Below are 20,594 nucleotides of genomic sequence, written 5' to 3'. Positions count from 1 at the left end.
ATATAAATAAGAGGGAAATCAAACGGACAGTCTATTTAAAATTTAAGGAAAACTTTTGGTGACTATAATGTTACAGGAAGGAAAAAAAAAAGCAATGGAGTGATAATATAATACTCTAAATATTATTAAATATTTTAAGATACAATAAGAATGCACATTATTTGGTGGTTCACGTATTCTTGTGAACTGCATAAGACGACACACTAACGTCCCTTTTCCAGCACCAAGGCTATATGAGAAGGTACCAAAATTTGTTTAAATTGGAATTTGAATCCGAAGGAAGTGTCACCGGAAACTTTGAACAAGGTTACACCGAGTATACCTGGATTTTGTACAAGACTACACCGAGTACGTGGGGAATTTTGTACAAGGCTACATCGAGTACAGCGGAAACTTTGTACAAGGCTATACTTTGTATACCGGGAATTTTGTACAAGGTTAAAACTACGTTTTAAAACAGCATTCACAATGTTTATAATGCTGAAACTACTTTCCAAGATGGAAAATATAATGCACACAAGACTATAGCTATTATTCAAGACAACAAGTACTACATCCACAAAGCTAAAATTACCTTCCAACTAACAAGTGATACCTGTATAACATTAAAACTATATTTCAAGACACGTACCAACTAGATCTGAATGACATGGCTATTGTTACTGCATAAATTTCACCCTTCTATTATACACACTTTATAAACCTAGTGTTCAGTATATATGCTTGCTCGCACTACCCAATTTATTTAAAGTTAAAGATACAGTGTATTCAAATAAAATTTATATTGTTTCCTGATCATGCAGATTTTTTTTTTTAAATATATATTCAAGATTGTATTTAAAGATTATATAAGTATTGAAAATAGTAAAAAGGTTTTTGAATTGTTCGATGTTGATACTTCAAGAAGTATACTTTCAGTTTAAAGCCAAGAGAATATAAAATGACTCACTAAATATGAAAAATATTTTTATTTGTTTTATGGAATATGATCGAGTCTCGAATGTAGTATCTTTATAGCCAATTTAAGAGAACAGATTTTGCAAGAACAAAAGGAAATTTTAAACTTTTCTGACATAGTTGACCTTAGTCCTTTTTGATACTAGCATAGATCTTATCTTTTGTTTATACTGATCCACTACACTCTTTCTACTAAAATCAACAAAGTTTTTAACGAAATCATGAAGAAAAGATTTCTAGCCCTTTAAATACCTAATATTTTTGTTCTTCTCGGTATTTGCTCTGTAAATATTTTATATTTATGTCCTGAGTATGTTAGGTCTTTAAATGTATGTTAGGTATGTTAGGTCTTTAATTTACTGAGCGAAGTAGCTCAAGTGGTAGAGCGTTGGCTTCGCACTCGGGAGGTCGTGGGTTCGATTCCCGCTGCCGACCATCCTGATTGGGGTTTTCCAGGGTTTCCCTCAATCCTACCAGGCAAATGCCGGGATGGTACCTACTAAAACAGGCCCTGGCCGATACCTTCCCAAATCCTTTCCATTGTTGTTGTTATTGTTATTGTTATATATCGAATATAAAATGGCCTCAGAGCTGTATCTGGTAATTGTTAAATAAAATAAAATAAATACCTAGCCTTTATGTTCTTCTCAGTATTTGCTCTGTAAATACCTTATATTTATGTCTTTCTGAGTATTAGCCCTTTGAATACCAAGTGTTTATCCTGAGTATTAGTCCTTTAAATACGTAATTTAAGTCTTCTTGAGTATTTAAGAAACTGGTAGTGAACGTACAATAGTAGCCATTTTCAAAATTTCCATTTTCTTTTAAAAGAATGGCGCAATATTTCTCAAAATTTCAAATTTCTTTTTTGAAATTTCACCTGCACTGTTGTTTACCCTTCCCCAAATGCTCTATTTCACCTTGATTCTTGTCACTCCTAGTTATTGGTCGTATGTGCACCAATGATGACAGATCTAACAACTATTTCTTTAAACTTTCCAAAGCTTGGCGACTGGAAACGTTATGCTTGCGGTTACTATAATTGTTTAGCATTCGGTTCTACATTTGTGGATGCTAAATTAGTAATATTCCATATTCAGTGAAACCTGTCTTTTAGTTTGTTGTCATTGGTTTTGTTCAGTTGTCCGCCTCACAAAATCACCTTTTGTCCAGTTTACACAAATGACCAACTTGAATACGATTTACACAAGCGATCAGCTTACAAAAGTGGCCAACGTACAATACAGTTTATAAAAGTTGTCAACTTTCAGTCCAATTTACACAAGTAGCTAGCTTAAGTCCAATTTACACAAATGGCAAACAAAGGAAGTGGCTAGCTCAATCCACAATTACGCCAGTTTGCACAAGTAGCCAACTTATAGTCTAATTTATGCAAGTTGCCAGCTTACGGTCAAATTCGCATAGTGACCAGCTTGTGAAGTAATAACATCACATAAAAGGGTTAATGATTCTAGACTTATGGGGCTAAATTTAGGAGGTGTTATATTTTCATTGTATTTAATACCAATACCGGTAGTTAACAATGATAGGACTTTCGGTTTCTTCTTGAATTACTTGTAAGGTAAGAAATTTATTACTATATCTCTTGGTAGTATTTGTAATCTTATGTTCATACTCTTTTGTTTTGTTTGTAGTTACATTTCCTGGAAAGTAGTGTAGTACGTAACAAAATTTATTATCTGTTTTAAGGACCTGGTGGCCCCCGTGGGGAAAAAGGCGAGACCGGCCCTTCAGGCCCACCTGGAATGCCTGGTGAGAAAGGAGCTCGAGGCAAGCGTGGGAAGAGGGTAAGGTGACGTTGGGATGGACTACTGATTCCCTGTGTTCCAACACTTTTTCCTGCATTATTTTTTGTTTAGTTTTTGTGTGTTTAGTAAACTTATGTATCTGTTTAACTCTTATCTATTGCAATGCATTATATTTGGTCGTAAGTGTTCTGTGTGTAACTGTTTTAGTTATCTTCTGCGTATGACTGTGTATGTCTGTGTGTTTGTATGTCCTACGCACTTCTGTTATTGCCATGTTCAGAATACCCTGAAGTGGTTATTGCATAGTGTGTCAGATACTTCTGTGATATAATATTTCACGCAATGAGCTAAACAGCATAATTTATGACAAAAGAAATGCTGATCAAAGCTTAAACACTCATTGTATTTTAAACTATAATGTTACAGTTTCGGATATCTATCATATCCTTCATCAGACACTTTATAGACACTATAGAACATAAATGAAGATACAGGCATATATAGTCATCCTTATGAAAAAATCTAAATTCTGTTGGCTGAAGCGTCCAGCCAATCCCGTAGGTCCCCGTGTCAATTTTCCAACCAATCACTGCCTCCATTTTTGTACCTTATAACAGGGTCTTTTTCAGTTCCAAATTATTAGCATAATTTGATTTTTGATTACATCGTTTTTAACATTGCAACACAAATATAACTAATTACTATACATAAAATAATAAAATATAGCTTAATATCACCATTTTCTATTATCCAAAAGAAATATCGTTTATAAGATGCATCTCACGTTAAAGCTACCTTATGGATGAAGCTTATTTTTGATATAATGACTGATTATTGCCTACGGCAGATTATAGGCGTAGTCAGTATTTAAATATTTAACCCCAAAGACATAAAAGGCAAAAATATGGTGCCAAATTTCAATATTAACACATATTTATTTTGAACCAATGGTGTATAGGATTCTTTGAGAGACAGAGTACGAGAACCTCGTTTAATATATAAACAAATAATAAATATATAATTAAATTATATTAAATATATAATTAAACTAATATATGTGAAATGGAGTAAGATAGCTCAAGGGAGAGTAGTAGCAAAATATAACAGTCGTGATGACGCGCTGGTGTATTTTCTAGTGCAACAATATTGAACTGTTGTGCTGCAAACTATATTTCTCCATTTTGTTATCAGCTTTTCACACAAAAAACAAAACTGCTTTATTAAAATGCTGTCCAGATAGAGGAAGTGAAACAAATCACTTTGCATAAGCAGTTTGGTGACGGATTAAGACCAAATTGTGACATAGAAACAAACGAACATACAAAAACCTGAGTATTTTTCTGCGGATTATAGTTAATTAAAAAACAGCAGAACTACGTATGTGATACTAGTAGATATCTTAACTTATAAATGTTAAGTCATAGCAGATAAATTTGAGTAACAGGAAATATTATACTTACTCCTTTTTCGAGGGAAGAATCTTATATAACATTGACATATCATATTGCATTTTGTACTTTCCAAACTCTAAAAGTAATGAAATTATATAATGTGATCTATTACGTCCAAATATAAAATATATATATATTACATCTTTGACAATCACTATATGAACGTTTGGAAACATTTTTGATTTCACGTACACTATAAGACGGACATTTTACAGAATATCTTTTTCAAGTACACTTGAGTATTATTGTCCTAGCAACATAACCATTGGCTGGAAGCTTTACCTTTATAGTACACGTTTTTGGTTATGTATGTTTACAATAAAACAACATTTATTTCTTGTACCATATCCATAATCATATTTCTATGAGTGTTATCACTTTAAATTTTTATGTATAATATATTAAAATAGATTTATACGGAAAGTAACTTTTTGACTTATTTTCAAAATGTATTTGTTTAATATTTGTCACAAAAGTTACTTTTTGTTACTTACAAATGACTAAATTTTGCTTATTTTTGTATAATTTTGCTGGCTGTGTGAAGTTTAATTTCTATTGGTTACATTCAGTTTTTAAATTTGTTAGTTAAGTTATCATACCAGTACAAGTGTAACTAACTTCAGTTTGGTTCTGCATATGGCTTTCAATCGAAGTGCAAGTATGTGTTTATGTGTTTGTGTTTATGAATGTATGTGTGTGTGTGTTGTGCAAATGTCCGAGTGTATTCTCGTGTGTTATATCCTGTTTATACTTCACTCTGGTTCTCTTCCTAACACTAAACTTCATACTTTCCACTATGAACTTCATACTTCGATAAAAAAAACGGCATGGCAGCATTCAGAATAACACTTGACTTATGTGCACACTTAATCTTCTTACTTCGCATGGTTACTTAATATTGATAATATTTCTTCAGGGGCACCGAAGCACCTATTAAAATAAACTGGTACCTAACATATTTACTGTAACTAAAAGTCGAAAGTAAAAGATTGCTGAATCAAAAAGAAAAATCTATTATAATTTTAATTATTTTTAGATCATAAAAAAGGAGTGTTTTCAAAAACAGTTGTTTACTGACGAAGTTGTTTCAGAGCTCAAAGGTTGCTCTCTTAGTGAGTTTGTTACTAAATTACAAAGCTACTAGAATGGTTAATTATAGGAAAAAACATAATCAGTCAAATTAGAAAAAATATATATTATATTTGATATTGTAGAACGCAGGCAGATCTTGTACTTTGTTTATTCTTATCAGGGTCTGATACTTAAAAGTTTATTTATTTATTTATTTTTTTTAGCAATATGAAGGTTCTATTGAAATTCTAGTTAAACGTATTGATATGGACAGTCAAAATGAAAAAGAAAGGAAAGGGAAAAAAATTGAAAATTTCTTTCAAATAAAATTAATCATAAATCATGGACATTAGAAAAAAAAATACAGTTTTCGTTCCTATCAATTTTGATATTTTCAGATTGTAGAATAACGAAATATTTATTCTGTTTCATTGAAAGTAACTAATTTTTGGTTCTTAAAATTCTCTTATTCTTAAAATTTAGAGACAATAGCCATGTTTAGAGACAATAATTGACATTTCTGATTTTTGCTTCCCAAGTTTAATTTTTCATTTATTGACATTACTTTCCAGTAAATTCAAACTAATTGAGCAACTTAACCTTCAATATGACAGTTCTTCACGACGATATATTTCCACACCCAGTGGCGGCGATTGAACCTTAAAAGTAGGGGGAGGACACGACGTCATCTGAATATTTGTATATCAATGTTGGTTTTCCTGATTGTTTCTAACACTTTGTTTGACGAAAGGTTGTATAACTAATAGGATACTATATTTTTCAGTTAAAATACCGTATATAGTATCATATTTTATTAAGTAAATTAACAAGAGCAACACAAGTGGGTACTAGTCCTTTGTACTCTTAACCAACAAAGGTGTAAGAAAAGATTTGATTCCTTTCTCATGAACATCTTAAAATTCTGACTGGAAAATTGTGTGATCACATTTTTTAATAACAAACTTACAAAACAAATAAATAGAAAGGATAAATTAAATATAGTAATGAATAATGAGTTTTTTTTTCAAAAGTTATATTGAAATTGGGAATTAATGAACAACTTATATTTTTATATCCACACATATGCTATTAAATGTATGTTATTACTCTTAAAAAAATGAAAGACAGTAAATACTACAAGCATATGCTACGACATTTAAAGAAATACTTCTTTTTCCGCTTCCCGAAACATGTTCATTACGATTAGTGCAGTTTTCACTTTCTTGGAAGACATCAAAATGCAATAACGTAACCAGCAATACATACAAAAACTTTACATCTCCAAATGAAAATATATACATTAAGGGGTCACTTCAAAAAGTGGGGGGCAACTGCTCCCTTCCTGCCCCCTAATCGCCGCCCCTGTCCATACCATTATAACTAGATAAGAATAATATATTCCAAAATGTCACTCTATCGGTACATGAATCTAAATTTTAACCGCCAATTTTATATTATTAGTATTTTAGTAAGAAGCTTATGATTCATTTTCTGAAAATAACGGTACATAGTTCTAGGAAGTTCGATCTTTTTAAAAAGAGTTATACCATTTTATGTTTAAGAAAATAATTTTAAGTTTCCTAATTGCGTGTATACTGTTTAAATTTATGTAAATTGATTTGTGATTTTGCGTTTCTGTTATATTTGTAATTATTTTAGAGATATAAAATCAATTAGCTCAAGAACTGAATATTAGTTCAAATTTTATATTTCTTAGTTCTATGTTTTATGAACAAATAGAACTTTGTAACTGTTTTGAAACACTCCTTTATGACTATAGTAATTAGAAATGAAAGTACTATTGCAATTAAAATAAAATACACTAAACACATAGCATTAACAAAGTAATGGTGGCAGCAATATTTGTCTTACTTCACATGACTTCTTGTAGTATTTGCTTAATTTTTCATAATATTCCCATTAACTTCTTTATTTAAAAACCATGTGTGATAAAATTGATATTAAAGCAAGAACAACCCCAAAGCTTAATGTCTTCTGCAGACATATCTAACTAATGTTAAAACATGGAAGTGTATTTACTAACCAGAATAACATAAAGCTACATCTTAATGCTAAGCAGTGTTGGGACTACTAATCTTCTGCTTAATCAAGACACGACTAACCATTGTGTAGCAGCTGCTAACATTAGCCCAGGCACAGAACCAGTGTGAGGTTTTTTAGTGTCAACCCCTGACCTTATTGTGATGTGTCGTCTCTGTCGTATATGTTGTGTGGTTATCACATGGAAATTCTTCAAATGTTACGCGAAGACACAAGTAAGTATTAGCGTTATTTAGCTTTTAGACTGATCTGTTTAGTTTCGTTTTTTGTTTGCTGTGTTATTTCTTTTTGCTTTTTAAAAATACGTTATTTGTTTGTCTTAAAATATTTATTTATTTTGATTTTCATGCACGATTCAAGGAACTATTTACACATTTTACTTGACTCTTTGATATTCTAAGTTTCAGCATTAAATATTGCATTTATATTTATTAACACTGGACGATACATAATTGCTAAAAGAAGTAACATCATTCTTTTATGACAAATAGATTTACCTTACGTTCATTACGAAAAATTAGTATTGAAGAGAATTGAAGACAATTGTAGTGGTGGATATTCACTTTTTAATTCCTTTTATTGGTAGCAATTGAATGAAAAAACATGTTCTATACGGATCTATCGAAACCAATCCAAATCACATTTATTAATCCAAATTTTGGCATAACCATTGTTAAATATCCCGCAAAATTGCTCCAAATTTTATCAAAATGGGTTATTAATTTTTTTAAAAAAATTAATGGTGTACGACTGTGCTCCAAGGCTAATGGGGTGATGATAATAAGCGAAATGGTGCAATGATGAAAGTGGGAATAAACGGAAGAGCTCCAAGAAAACCCAGGCACAGAGTGTTTGTCAACTAAAGAGTACAGTTGGCGCGAGCTAAGATCGAACCAGTGATTCCACGCACCACAAGTGATCGCTCAACCACTGAGCCACCGTGACCCCTAACAGATTAGTGTTAACAATAGAACAATCTTTGTTGTCATTCTGCTGAATGCTGAATACGTCTTGGGATATTGTAAAATTTTTAGTAAATATCTTCTGATATTGTTATGAATAGCATAATTGAACTTCCTAATAAAAGAAAATGAAATATCCGCCGTACTAGCTCCACAATGCTGACTCTGAGCTTAGGAAAAGGGACAGAAAAGGGGGAAAATATCACTCAAGTATTATTATTCGTGTGAAGCTAGTATTCCAACAGTAACGTTCCTATTATATGCTAGTATATACTCCATATTATACGTTCGAAATAAGAAGGGGGAAATATGTAATGAGATATTTTAATATGTAATTCGTGAATGTTGATATTTAATTTCTCATGCACAGATATACAGGGTAAACCTAAAAGATGTGCACAAACTCCGGGAAGTGATTCGTGGTATCTAAAGAAGATAAGTTCTCTTGCATGTTGTCGAATTCCGCGTCGTCTACGAGTGACAACTTGGAATTAACAATCGAATCCTGACAATTGGAATGGAACAGAAAGATGTACACAAACTGTGGGAACTGATTCGTGACATTAAAACTAGTTAAATGTGGCTATTAACATCAGCAAAATTGTACATTAGGCAGTTGCACAGATAGAGATAGTTTGTGCACATCTTTCTATTCCGTTCCAATTGTCAGGATTCGATTGTCGATTTCAAGTTGGCACCCCTGTCACTCGTACACGATGCGGAATTCCAGAACATGTTAAGTGACTCTTTGTCTTTGTCTTCTTTTGATGTCACGAATCACCTCCCAGAATTTGTGCGCATCTTTCAGATTCACCTGTATATAAAAGGTCCAACTGAGTATTGAATTAGAACCTTCTTTTAACAAGCTTAGAAAGCACAACGACAAATGGTGTTAGTGTGACATGTCAACTAACATTATCTGTTGTTATATTTACTAAATTATTGAAAAAAATATCTAGTTCTTTACTTGAATACTGAAAAGTCTGTTGGTCTTCTGTTTTTCGTATGTCGAACTTTTTGATCAGGTTCTATTAATTTAAGCTTTTAGTGGTAAGAAAGTGATTATTTCAACATTGTATCTATTAGTCATACCAAACGAGAGTTTCCTCTGATTCCCGGTGGGAGCTAATGCACGTTTGATATAGCCTAGGTCTCGAAAGGGACGCTAAATTCCACTCCAACCAAACAATGAGAGTTTCCTCTGAAAGAATTGGATCCTCCTTCATCATAAAGCAAACCAAACCACTAGGTGTAGGTTTGTGCTGCTCCACGACATCTGTTAGCGACTCGCTGAACTACGTCCTGTCTAGCGACCACCCCGTAGTCAGCGACCCTATCGCTAATAGGTGTATCGAGAGCTTCTTAGATCTAGCGGCCGTTGAGTCTTTTATTTACGCGACTTTCCAGTTTGCCTCACGACACTGGCTGGACGCCGGTTGGTAATTGAACCCGGGACCACGCGGACATGAATCCAACGCTCTAACCACTAGAATAAAATGCGGCACTCCTCCTTCATCATTTCGATAAATTTTAATGGGACAACGTTTAAACTTCCCAATTTGTGTCAAAAAATGTTTGCATAATATACTACATAAATGCAGACCATTTAAAGTAGTTTTTTTTTTTTTTTTTGTTATTGTATTAGAGAATAATCAAATTTTCTGCATTTCTTCCCAACGAATAATAGACTTCTCTAGATTTCGTCTCAATCTTTTAACTATTTAACTATTCATGACGAAGATCATTAGGACATTAAACTATATATATATATATATATATATATATATATATATATATATATATATATATATATATATATATATATATATTAAATTTAATGCCTTAATAATCCTCTTCATGGAAACAGTTTAGTACCACGAAAATATTAGAATGTTTTGGTTTAGCTTGCTACCGATATCGTGAGTAGTTGAAAGATTGAGAAGAAATCTTGAAAAAAGTGGATTATTTTCTAACACAATAACAAAAATGGTTAGCTTAAATGAGATACCGAGAACACAAATGAAAAATCAAGATTGAAACAAGCAGAAAGCTTACACAGGAATGTCACTAATATTTGAAGCGGTTGGGGGATAAAGGTGGTATGTAACAAATTGTATATTTCAAGAAAATTGACTTTCATAAACCTAGGTATGTTTGTTAACATCCACTCTTCATCGTTTCCAAATCTCTTCACTGGGATGAGGACTCACTAAATGATCTGTTATTGTAGCATGACTGACACATAACACGTGCATAAACCGCCAGAATTCAACGTTTTGAAAAAACGTAACATAGCACCTTTATCCTCTAAGCGCTTCATTTTCTTTTATTCATGTAGAAAATGTAACTTATCTACTTTTTCCTTATGCTGTTCAGAAGAACGTTTAAATCCTTTACTTTCGTGCAGGCGTAAAAATATTTTCTGTACGTGTTAATGACTTGAACTCAATCCTTAAACAAATTTATATTTGTAACATACAAAGAGTGAGAAAGTGACTGACTGGACCGGAACACGAACCCGAGATCTCCGGCATACCCTGGCGATGCCTTAACCACTATGCCAAAAAGTCCGTTTTTCAGAACAGCTATTCGCTCTCTCACTCTTGAGGTTGTGCTCTCCACTCGTACCACATGAGCTGTACCACAGACCCCTGCTATACTTGGACAACTCCTTGTGTCCACATACCGAGCACCTTATGGTGGTATGATGTTTCGCAGAGAGCACTGACTTTGAAAGTGAGAGAGTATGTGGCTCTTCTGGGCAGAGGATTGGGTGGCGTAGTGGTTAACGCCTCGGTATGGTATGCCGGATGTCCCGGATTCGAGCTGCCGTCCAGTCAGTCATTTTTTCAGTCTTTGTATGTTATAGAATTCACATCTACAGATTATCTGGTGTGTTAAATTATCGGTTACGTCCTCTTTCATTGGTATATACCTATATTTGTATTGAGTGCTAATTTCGTGAATTTGTTGAATTCGTGAATATTCCTCTGAACAGCATGAGAAATAAATTAATAAGGGAAATGTACAACAATAATGGAAGAAAGTATTAGCCAAATTCTTGTGTAAACTTTCTGCTTATTTCAATCTTGATTTTTCACTTATTTTCCATGTATCTTGTATAAGCTGCCTGTTCTTGTTATCGTGTTAGAAAATAATTAACTTGTCTACGATGTCTTCTCAATCCTAGAAGTACTGATGATGTCAGTAGTTAGTCAATCGTAAATTGTATTTATGCTTATTTTACGTCAAATGTTTGGATTATCCGGAAGAAAGAAGATACGTACACCAAAATATCTCTATCTGGAAGAAACTTAAGAGCATGACATACCAAAAATAATACAAAGTTTACCATCTTTCTTTTGCTTGTTTTTCGTAAGTGAAAGCAGATCATGAAATGCAACTTACCACAATCATAGATAATGGTATTCTACAAGAAAACATGATACATTTTAAATAATAGTTATATTTAGTTTGTAATAAACAAAATAGTTTTAACATACAATTATTAAAATTAAATCGTAATGTTATTTAAAAAGTAGTTCACAGGATACCAAAACAACATGATTCATAATCAAGTGCAATTGAGTTCGTTCCTCTAGTCGCTGTCTTAACTTAGTTTTTTTGGGGGAAATGTTATTCTGGCAACATTGTAATTTCTGTGAATGGCAACGCTGAAAATTCTTCAGGTTCATATTTTCTGTTGTAGAATAACATTATCTATGATTGTGGTAAGTTGCATTTCATTATCTTCTTTCACTTATGAAAAACAAGCAAAAGGAAAATGGTAAATGTTGTATTATTTTTAGTTCTTAATGAAAAGAATTGGATATCAACCCAAAAATGGAATTATTGATAAATGAAAGTAATATAATATGCTTTTTCACTTTCAATGCTTTCAATCTACTTATTCTGGAAATTCCGACAGAAATTAGAATTCTCTCTTTCATTATAATGCTTATGTGAGATGAATGGTATGGTAAACAGGAAAGATAACGTCTCGTAAATAAATATAAAACATAACCAATTGGTACATATAGAATATAGCCACTACAGAATCGCCCTTTGCTATAGAGAAAAAGCCCTCGATTCTACTTTTCTTGAACTTATTATTTTTAATTCACCCTTATTCAGAATAGAATTTTATTGCCAGAAAAGAATTTCGATAATCACGCAGATTTTCATCTACGGGACGTTATGTCGCCAGATTTAGTTTGACCAATAATGATAGAAGCCCCAAAATCTTCTCACGTAGAAAATAAGAGAATAAATTTACTTCTCCTCTAGAACTTGACGTTTTCATTCTGTTTCAGCCATTGTTTAATATTTGTCAAGAGCACAAAAAGGCGTTAATGAGGTATTAAACTAAATATATAAATTCCTGAGTAAATGAACAAGAATTTTTTTTACATTTCCTTTGCAGCTGATACTGATTGACACATATTTTCTAGGAAATACTGAGATCTATCAAACAGCGTATGTGATACGAGAAATAATTTTATCAGTCATGTCAATAATATATCTTCCATAGTACACTATTTTGTACGTTTCATACTAAATATTGCCTTCATATTTTCTAATTCAGCAAAGGTTTAAATACAAATTTGTATTTACTTTGTAATTTTAAAGGAATCGGATTTTTCCCACGTTTCTTAAGAATATAAATACAGTGGAGTCACGAAAACTTGGCCTAATGTGTACCGAAAAGTGGCCAAGTTTGTGAAAATGCCGGGTTATCGGGAACGGGGTCTAAAAAGAATAAGTACGAGTATTTCCTCAGAAAATACAATATTACACTTCTATATATTGGTTGCTTGACAATACAACAGAGAAAAAAATATGCCCAAATGGCCTTAAACAAAGGAAAAATACATACTTTACGAAGGCATAGTGCCAGACACGTGTTGAAGGAGTGGAAGTGTGACGCGAGAAAAAGGATTGTGGGAAGAGAGGACATACATACACGGGAAATGACCTTGAAGGGTCTGTGCACGTTTTTTTTTTTTTTTTTTTTTTTTTCCACCTTGCCAGAATGTGGCAGAGTTATCTGGACTGCCGGGTTATCGGGTGCCGAATTTTAGGTACTCTACTGTACAGTTACTTCATTTTACAGCAAAGAGAGGAACGTGTTTTATAAATTCGTATCAATAAAATAAACCAGTTTCAAGACCCAAGTTCTTTCTTAAAACTGTACAAACACAAAATTTAAATGGACGAGATATTAGAGGAAACCAACTGAAGTTTTATTTTATGAATTTTTGAACAATCAGTTTAAAGAACTGAAGAAAACTAGGAAAGGTGCACCTACAGCAATCAAATATGTATGTACCGTAAGACTAGTAGGCTACTCTGTAATGAATCAAGCTCCTGGTCTAGATTCTTCAGTTTCTGTTCCTCTCTATAATTTCAACAGTACCTGTTTTCTTTATTAGGACAATTTGTTTGTATGTCAATATATTTTATTTTTTTTATCTGATAAATCTTAATAATCATGGTTCCAAATTGATATTAATAATGGAGTATCGTAAAGGTAAGAATTTTTTTTTTTTTTTTTGCTTCTCCATTTAATGTTTATACACAGTGTTTCAAAAATAAGTTACAATATTTTGGGATTCCTGACATCAAAATAAGGGAAAAAGTTAATGTGTGCCATGTAGGCCAAAACAAATGAATGATTAAAACAGTACATTATCATAAAAATAGTGGATTAATAGCGTTGGATGAAACTTTAGAAGCTTAAAGAGACGTACGTAGATGCCGAAGATACTGAAGACGTGAAATAAGTGAAGTTTGAAATTTCATAGCTCCACTAGGATGGGATCGGGTCAAGACATCACTGAGGAGCTAGTATATAAACTATCCAATATCTACCTTTCAGAACATCTGGTACTTCCACAATCATTTTTAGAAAGGCTGTTTGGGAGTACTTGATCACTCTCCACCTACCTCTCTAAAAATTAGTGTGCAAGTACTGGAGCATTGTTAAACATGGATATTTGGATAGTTCACATACCAGTTCCTCAGTGATGTCTTGACCCGATTACGATAGGTCCCATAATAGTGGAACTATGAACTTCTTATGTTCACTTACTTCACGTTTGCAGTATCCTATCACTCCGAAACAATCTTCTTTTGAGCACAGGTCCATATTAACTTTTTCTCTTATTTTGATGTGAGGATTCTGTTCCAAAAATATTGTGACGCACTTATTGTGACGCCCTGTATATGATTACTGGGACTATATATGAAATGAAATGAAGTATTTAGTATAACGTCCCAAAAGTCTGCCATGTAGGCCAAAACAAATGAATAATTAAAACAGTACATTATAATAAAAGTAGTGGATTAATAGCGTTGGATGAAACTTTAGAAGCCTAAAGAAACGTACGTAGATAATATTGTCCACCACAAACTCACACCAGCTGGGATCGAATTAGAGACCCTTCGCATACGAGGAGAACGTTCTACAACTGAGCTAATGTGTAGCCCTTGTACTGCATATTCAAATTTGGTAAATGAGTGAAACAAGTTATTGAGTTTTAATCACAGTAATAGAACATTAGCTTATCTTCAAGAATTTAATACTGTGCATGTTAAAATGCACATTATAATACAAAATTCTTCAAGGAATTGATACAGATTTTTAATACTTTATTCATTCTTCTGTATTAATGAAAATGTACTAATCTCTGTTAGTTCTATTTTCAAATAGTAAAAGGAGAAATATAACAGTAATACAAGGTGTTTCAAAAAGAATTACTTGATTTTAAAAGTCCATATGCTGTTTTGATAAAAAACATACTACGAAAATTGGATAGTTGCAAAATACTCACAAAGTCTTCAAGTTTTAGCTATGCTATTATAAATGCTTTATGTGTCCATCAGCAGCAGCACGAGCAACATCTAGATGATAGCTAAATTTGTCATAAACTTTACACAACGTATCTGTATTTACATTAGTTATGGCGGCTGTCACTTTAGGTAAGTCTCTTTCGTACTGAGTAATGTCATGAGGGTTTTGGAGTCACCATATGGGCCGAAACGCCGACTTAAAGCACACTGGATCGAAGTCACTGATTCAGTCATTGCAAGTTGCAGCACACAAAACGTCTTCTGTTGAGCGGACGCCATCTTACTTCTGACTGACTGCAAACTGAGAAGACGCGTTGACTAACATCTAACGGCGATTTTCTGAAACACTACGCCACGCCCATTCAAACAACACTCATTTTCTTGCCGGCACGTCCCATGTTTTGTAATTATTGTATATTACCGTACCAAAATCAGGTAATTCTTTTTGAAACACGCTGTATTATTATTATTATTATTATTATTATTATTATTATTATTATTATTATTATTATTATTATTATTATTATTATTATTATTATTATTGCTATAAAATACATCAAATGAATTATGACTTCATAACCATTTTAGTAAGTGTATGGAATAAGGAGTGTGTGGTTAATATGAAATTTTAAGAAACAATTCACTTACGGAAATTGTTTAGAATTCTTGAAATAAATATTTTTTTAATAATTCTCGTTGATGGTTATGCTCTTAAACAGCTTTCGATTTTGAATACTTGCCCATTTTTGCAGTTAATTGCAAAATTAAAATTTATCAAGGACAAAGGACACGGGAATTCGAAGACAGATCGATCTTGGTCATATTTGTTTAAGTAATTTTGAATAGAGATCATAGCTTTTCGAGTTTTGAAATTTTTAAGACATGAAATTAAATAGAGATTTGCTATTGAAGTTCCCTTTTTATCCAATTATTATTATTATTATTATTATTATTATTATTATTATTATTATTATTATTATTATTATTATTATTATTATTATTATTATTGCAAAGGCGTTTTTTATTAAAATGAAATCACATTTTTAGATCACACAATTATGCCGTGTAGGCTAAGGACATGCTGATGATGGGGAAATGAAATAGCGGAATGAAGATAGCGGCAGGAAACCGAAGAACTTATAATAGAAAACCCACACATATGGTATTTGTTCATTAAAAAGCTCATTTGGCGCGAGCTGGAATCGATCCAAGTATTCCACGTACCAGAGGTAAACACTTTACCACTGAGCCCGCGGTCGCACGTTTCCATTAAATAGAGAAATAAATTTACAATAACAATTAATAGTTTTATACGAAACCATAGTTTAAAATTATTTTGCATCTAACAACTTGTGTGCAGAAATGTGGATGTCATTACAAAAACCATAGAAAATTTGTAACATTATATTAGAGCACTGACTTCAACACTGGAGATGTTTGGGAAAGTTTGGCTGATCTGGGGAAAACTGATTAGCACAGTAATTGGCACTGTAATACGGTTCGTCGTATTTGTATCTCCGCCCAGTCATACTCATTCTGAAAGTTGTACGAGTATGTTTAAATTCTCTTCATCTACTTTTCTCACAAATGAGCCAGGGATTTTGGCAAAAATCTCTAATGTAATAGAAATTCATATCCTACAACATCTTTCAAGTTTTACGTCCCATGGTCATGCCAGCTAGGCTAAAGAAGACGGTGATGATGAGAGGAAATGGTGGAATGAAAAAGGTGGGAGGAAACGGTTGAACTCCGAGAACACCCACACACGCGGTGTTTGTACACCACAAAGTTCACTTGGCGCGAGCTTGGATCGAACCAAGGACCCCAGGCAAAAGAGGTCCACTACCACTGAGCCACCACGGCCTCCTTGATATTCTACAGAAAACTGAAGAAAGTTAATATTGCTCAGGAATTATTGAAACCTCGGATTTTTAAAAATAATGCTATTTTCTGTCTGTGATGAAGTGTGATATCAAAAAATTGGAAGGAATCTCATAGTATTTACGCTTTGAGCGTGAACTTTACAAAATAACTGTAAACAAAAGTCAATATCAAAATTTGGAGGGCAGCGCCGAGAAGAATATATGAAGTAAGGAAGCGTAACAAATTTGATAATTTATTCTCAGCTGAGAAATTTGGAGACGTAATTACCTTAGGACATCCTGATATAGTTATGTTCAAAATTCTTACTGTTCTAGTTCATAATACAATGCTTCCTGTATTTTATGTTCCTTGTTTTCCAAATTTTAATGTTACAGTTTGTTTTGCAGGTATTTGTCTTAAAGACGATTTGAGTTTAACCACTCTTAATATAACATAATCTCTTGAGAAGTAAAGAATTTGCGAAGTGAATATAATTACTAATAAAAAGTTTTTTTAAAAACAAAAGAAAAGTAAAAGCTATTAATAAAAGGTACTAATACCTTTGTCTCATTAAATAAATTTGAGGACATTTTTTTATAAGTTTCCATTTTACTCGCGTAGATCATAAAATAAATCAACTTTATTTTTACTTTTTTAATTTAAAACATTCTTCACTTTATCACCGGTATAGTTAACTTATTTCAGTACCCGATAGGTTCACAAACTGTAAGAGCCTGACTTAATAAAAAAATAATACAAAATTATAATTTTTCTTTTGCTTGTTTTCCATAAGTGAATGGAGATAATGAAATGCAACTTACCACAATCGTAGATAAAGTTATTCTACAACAGAAAATATGAAGCTAAAGAATTTTCAGTGTTGTCATCCATAGAAATTACAGTGTTGCCAGAATAACAATTTTCCCAAAATCTAAATTAAAGCAGCGACTAGAGGAACGAACTCAACTGCATTTGATTACGTTTCATGTTGTTTTGGTATCCTTTGAACTACTTTTTATAACATTATTATTTAATTTTAATAACTGTATGCTAAAACTATTTTGTTTATTACAAACTAAATACAACTATTATTTAAAAAGTAGTTCATAGGATACCAAAACAACAAGATACATAATCAAATAGAGTTGAGTTTGTTCCTATAGTCGCTGCCTTAACTTAAATTTTGGAGGAATTGTTATTCTATGAACACTGTAATTTCTATGGACGGCAACACTGAAAATTCTTCAGTTTTATATTTTCTGTTATAGAATAACACTACCTATCTGCATTTCATTATCTCCTTTCACTTATGAAAAACAAGCAAAAGAAAAATGGTAAATTTTGTATAATTTTTAGTAAGTTAGGCTCTTAATATTCACTCTTATTGCTTAAGAGGCCCCATCGCGGCGAAATTAAAATATTACTAATTTTACAGTAATTATGTGATATCTTCAAGTAGATAAAAGGCAATTGAAAAGTGGAGTTAGAGCGCCCTAGACAATATTATTTTACATGAAAGATACTTGAAAAGTGGAGCTAGAGCGCCCTAGACAATATTATTTTACATGAAAGATACTTGAAAAGTGGAGTTAGAGCGCCCTATACAATATTATTTTACATGAAAGATACTTGAAAAGTGGAGCTTGAGCGCCCTAGACAATATTATTTTACATGAAAGATACTTGAAAAGTGGAGTTAGAGCGCCCTAGACAATATTATTTTACATGAAAGATACTTGAAAAGTGGAGCTAGAGCGCCCTAGACAATATTATTTTACATGAAAGATAATTGAAAAGTGGAGCAAGAGCTCCTTAGACAATATTATTTAACATGAGATACCGTTATCATGATTCACTTATCTGCTTTCGATTTCCAGCCATTTAGAAAATCGGCATTTATTTTCGCGTTTATAAATGGCTATAAACGGACAGCTATTAAATGAGTCGTGATAACGGTACCTCATGCAAAATAATATTATCTAGGGCGCTCTTGTTCCACATTTCGATTATTTATTTATTTATTTTTTTTATCTATTTGAAGGTATCTCGTAATTACTGTAAAATTGGCAGTATTTTAATTTCGCAGTGATTAGGATGTTTTATCATTTAAAAACTGGTACTCACGTAGTTTCTTGTGTACATTTTCATATTAACTTGAATAAACTATTACATACCATAGTAATATTATGTTAATATATTCGTAGTATTTACATGGAAAATTCTTTACTACATTTATTACTTCTCATGGAAAAACCAACACATACAGTGGAATTTTGTAAATCTTCTAAAATACGTTGTTCTTCTCTGAACACCATAAAGACATTCCATACAATTGAATAAATATAAGTAAGCAAAACGCGGTAAGTAATACAATGGAAGTTTTAAGATATTGAATATTTCCATGAATAATTTGCGATAATTTTTATATTTTTTTTTACAGCAAATGTGACTTCATATATACATGTAAAAATTATAAATAGTCATTATATTTGAATTATGTTGTACATTGTTAAGTGTCTTTGTTTTATGGGAGAGTTTACAAAACTTTCAATATGGTTTAAATAAAAAATCATGTCCCCCTCCCCCAGCTCTTACATCAACGTAATTAGTGTGAATGAAATGAGTATATTAACAAAATTTAACAATATTTTAACATAAGTATTTTTGTGAATATTGTGTAAGATTTAAGACAAAAAGTAGACAATCTAATTTACTTTTTTCAATTACAGTAGACTCCCGAGTATCCGGCTCGCGACTATCCGGCTTCCGTACTATCCAGACTTGTTTTCTTTTGTCGTAATTAAATGAGGAAGGCAAGGCGGTGCATTGGCAACATTGTCAGGGCATTGGAAACGGGCGTCTGCTACGATCCTCCAGCGTGTCGTGTGCAAAATTCAAGTTGTTACAGGAAAAGAGCAGCGTTCTGCTCGTTGTTCATTGTTTCGTCAGTGTGTAACGGACCTCAATACAATACGCTTGCCGGTGTTCCTGATTATAACTGTACAGTACGTACAGTACTGTATTCGTAAATTGTTCTTGGGGTATGCTTAATGTTCATAAAGAAATGAACTCATAGAACTCCGGCTTTTTTGTTATCCGGTCTGCCCTTCCTCCACATTACGTCGGATACTCGGGAGTCTACTGTACATATTTTTAAACTTTATAATGTCTGGAGCCAATGATGGTACTAACTAATAGCACATTATCTAATACAAAATTTGTTCCGCAAGCTCAACCATTGTCAGCACTCATTATCAAAATTAACGTTCCACAATGTTCCATTCAAGTCTCTTTAACACAACAACCATTGGAGTAATTATAAGTTCGTATTTAAAAGAAATTTCGAAGCTAAATCAAAATTCACGTCTTTGCAAGAACAGAAAATTAAACATTCTTTTCTTAGAACATAAAAGTTTTATGTGGTTAATTCAAATTTGAACTATAATTGTTTCTAAAAATTCACATTTTAATTTACCACACAAAATTCAGGGTTACTATAAATAATTCATCATATTTTAAAACACTATGCACTAAAACACTATTTCATATGCACCTATGGTCGTAAGTGCATACTTCTTTAGTTATAGGGTGCCGAAAACGTGAAATAAG

At 32.4% G+C, this 20,594-nt stretch overlaps 1 protein-coding gene across 1 annotated transcript in view; it reads left to right on the top strand.

Moving 5' to 3' along the window:
* Window positions 1–20,594, top strand: part of LOC145661915 (uncharacterized) — a 213,892-nt gene that overhangs the window by 106,144 nt on the left and 87,154 nt on the right. Inside the window, exon 13 of the mRNA XM_081727262.1 lies at window positions 2,668–2,765. Coding sequence (XP_081583388.1) covers window positions 2,668–2,765 — 98 coding nt within the window. The remainder of the gene's footprint in view (window positions 1–2,667; window positions 2,766–20,594) is intronic.

Source organism: Thermobia domestica, chromosome 10 (genome assembly GCF_964235325.1).
Source record: "Thermobia domestica chromosome 10, izTheDome1.hap1.1, whole genome shotgun sequence".
NCBI classification, from domain to species: domain Eukaryota; kingdom Metazoa; phylum Arthropoda; class Insecta; order Zygentoma; family Lepismatidae; genus Thermobia; species Thermobia domestica.
This window is presented reverse-complemented; position numbering and strand designations above follow the sequence as displayed.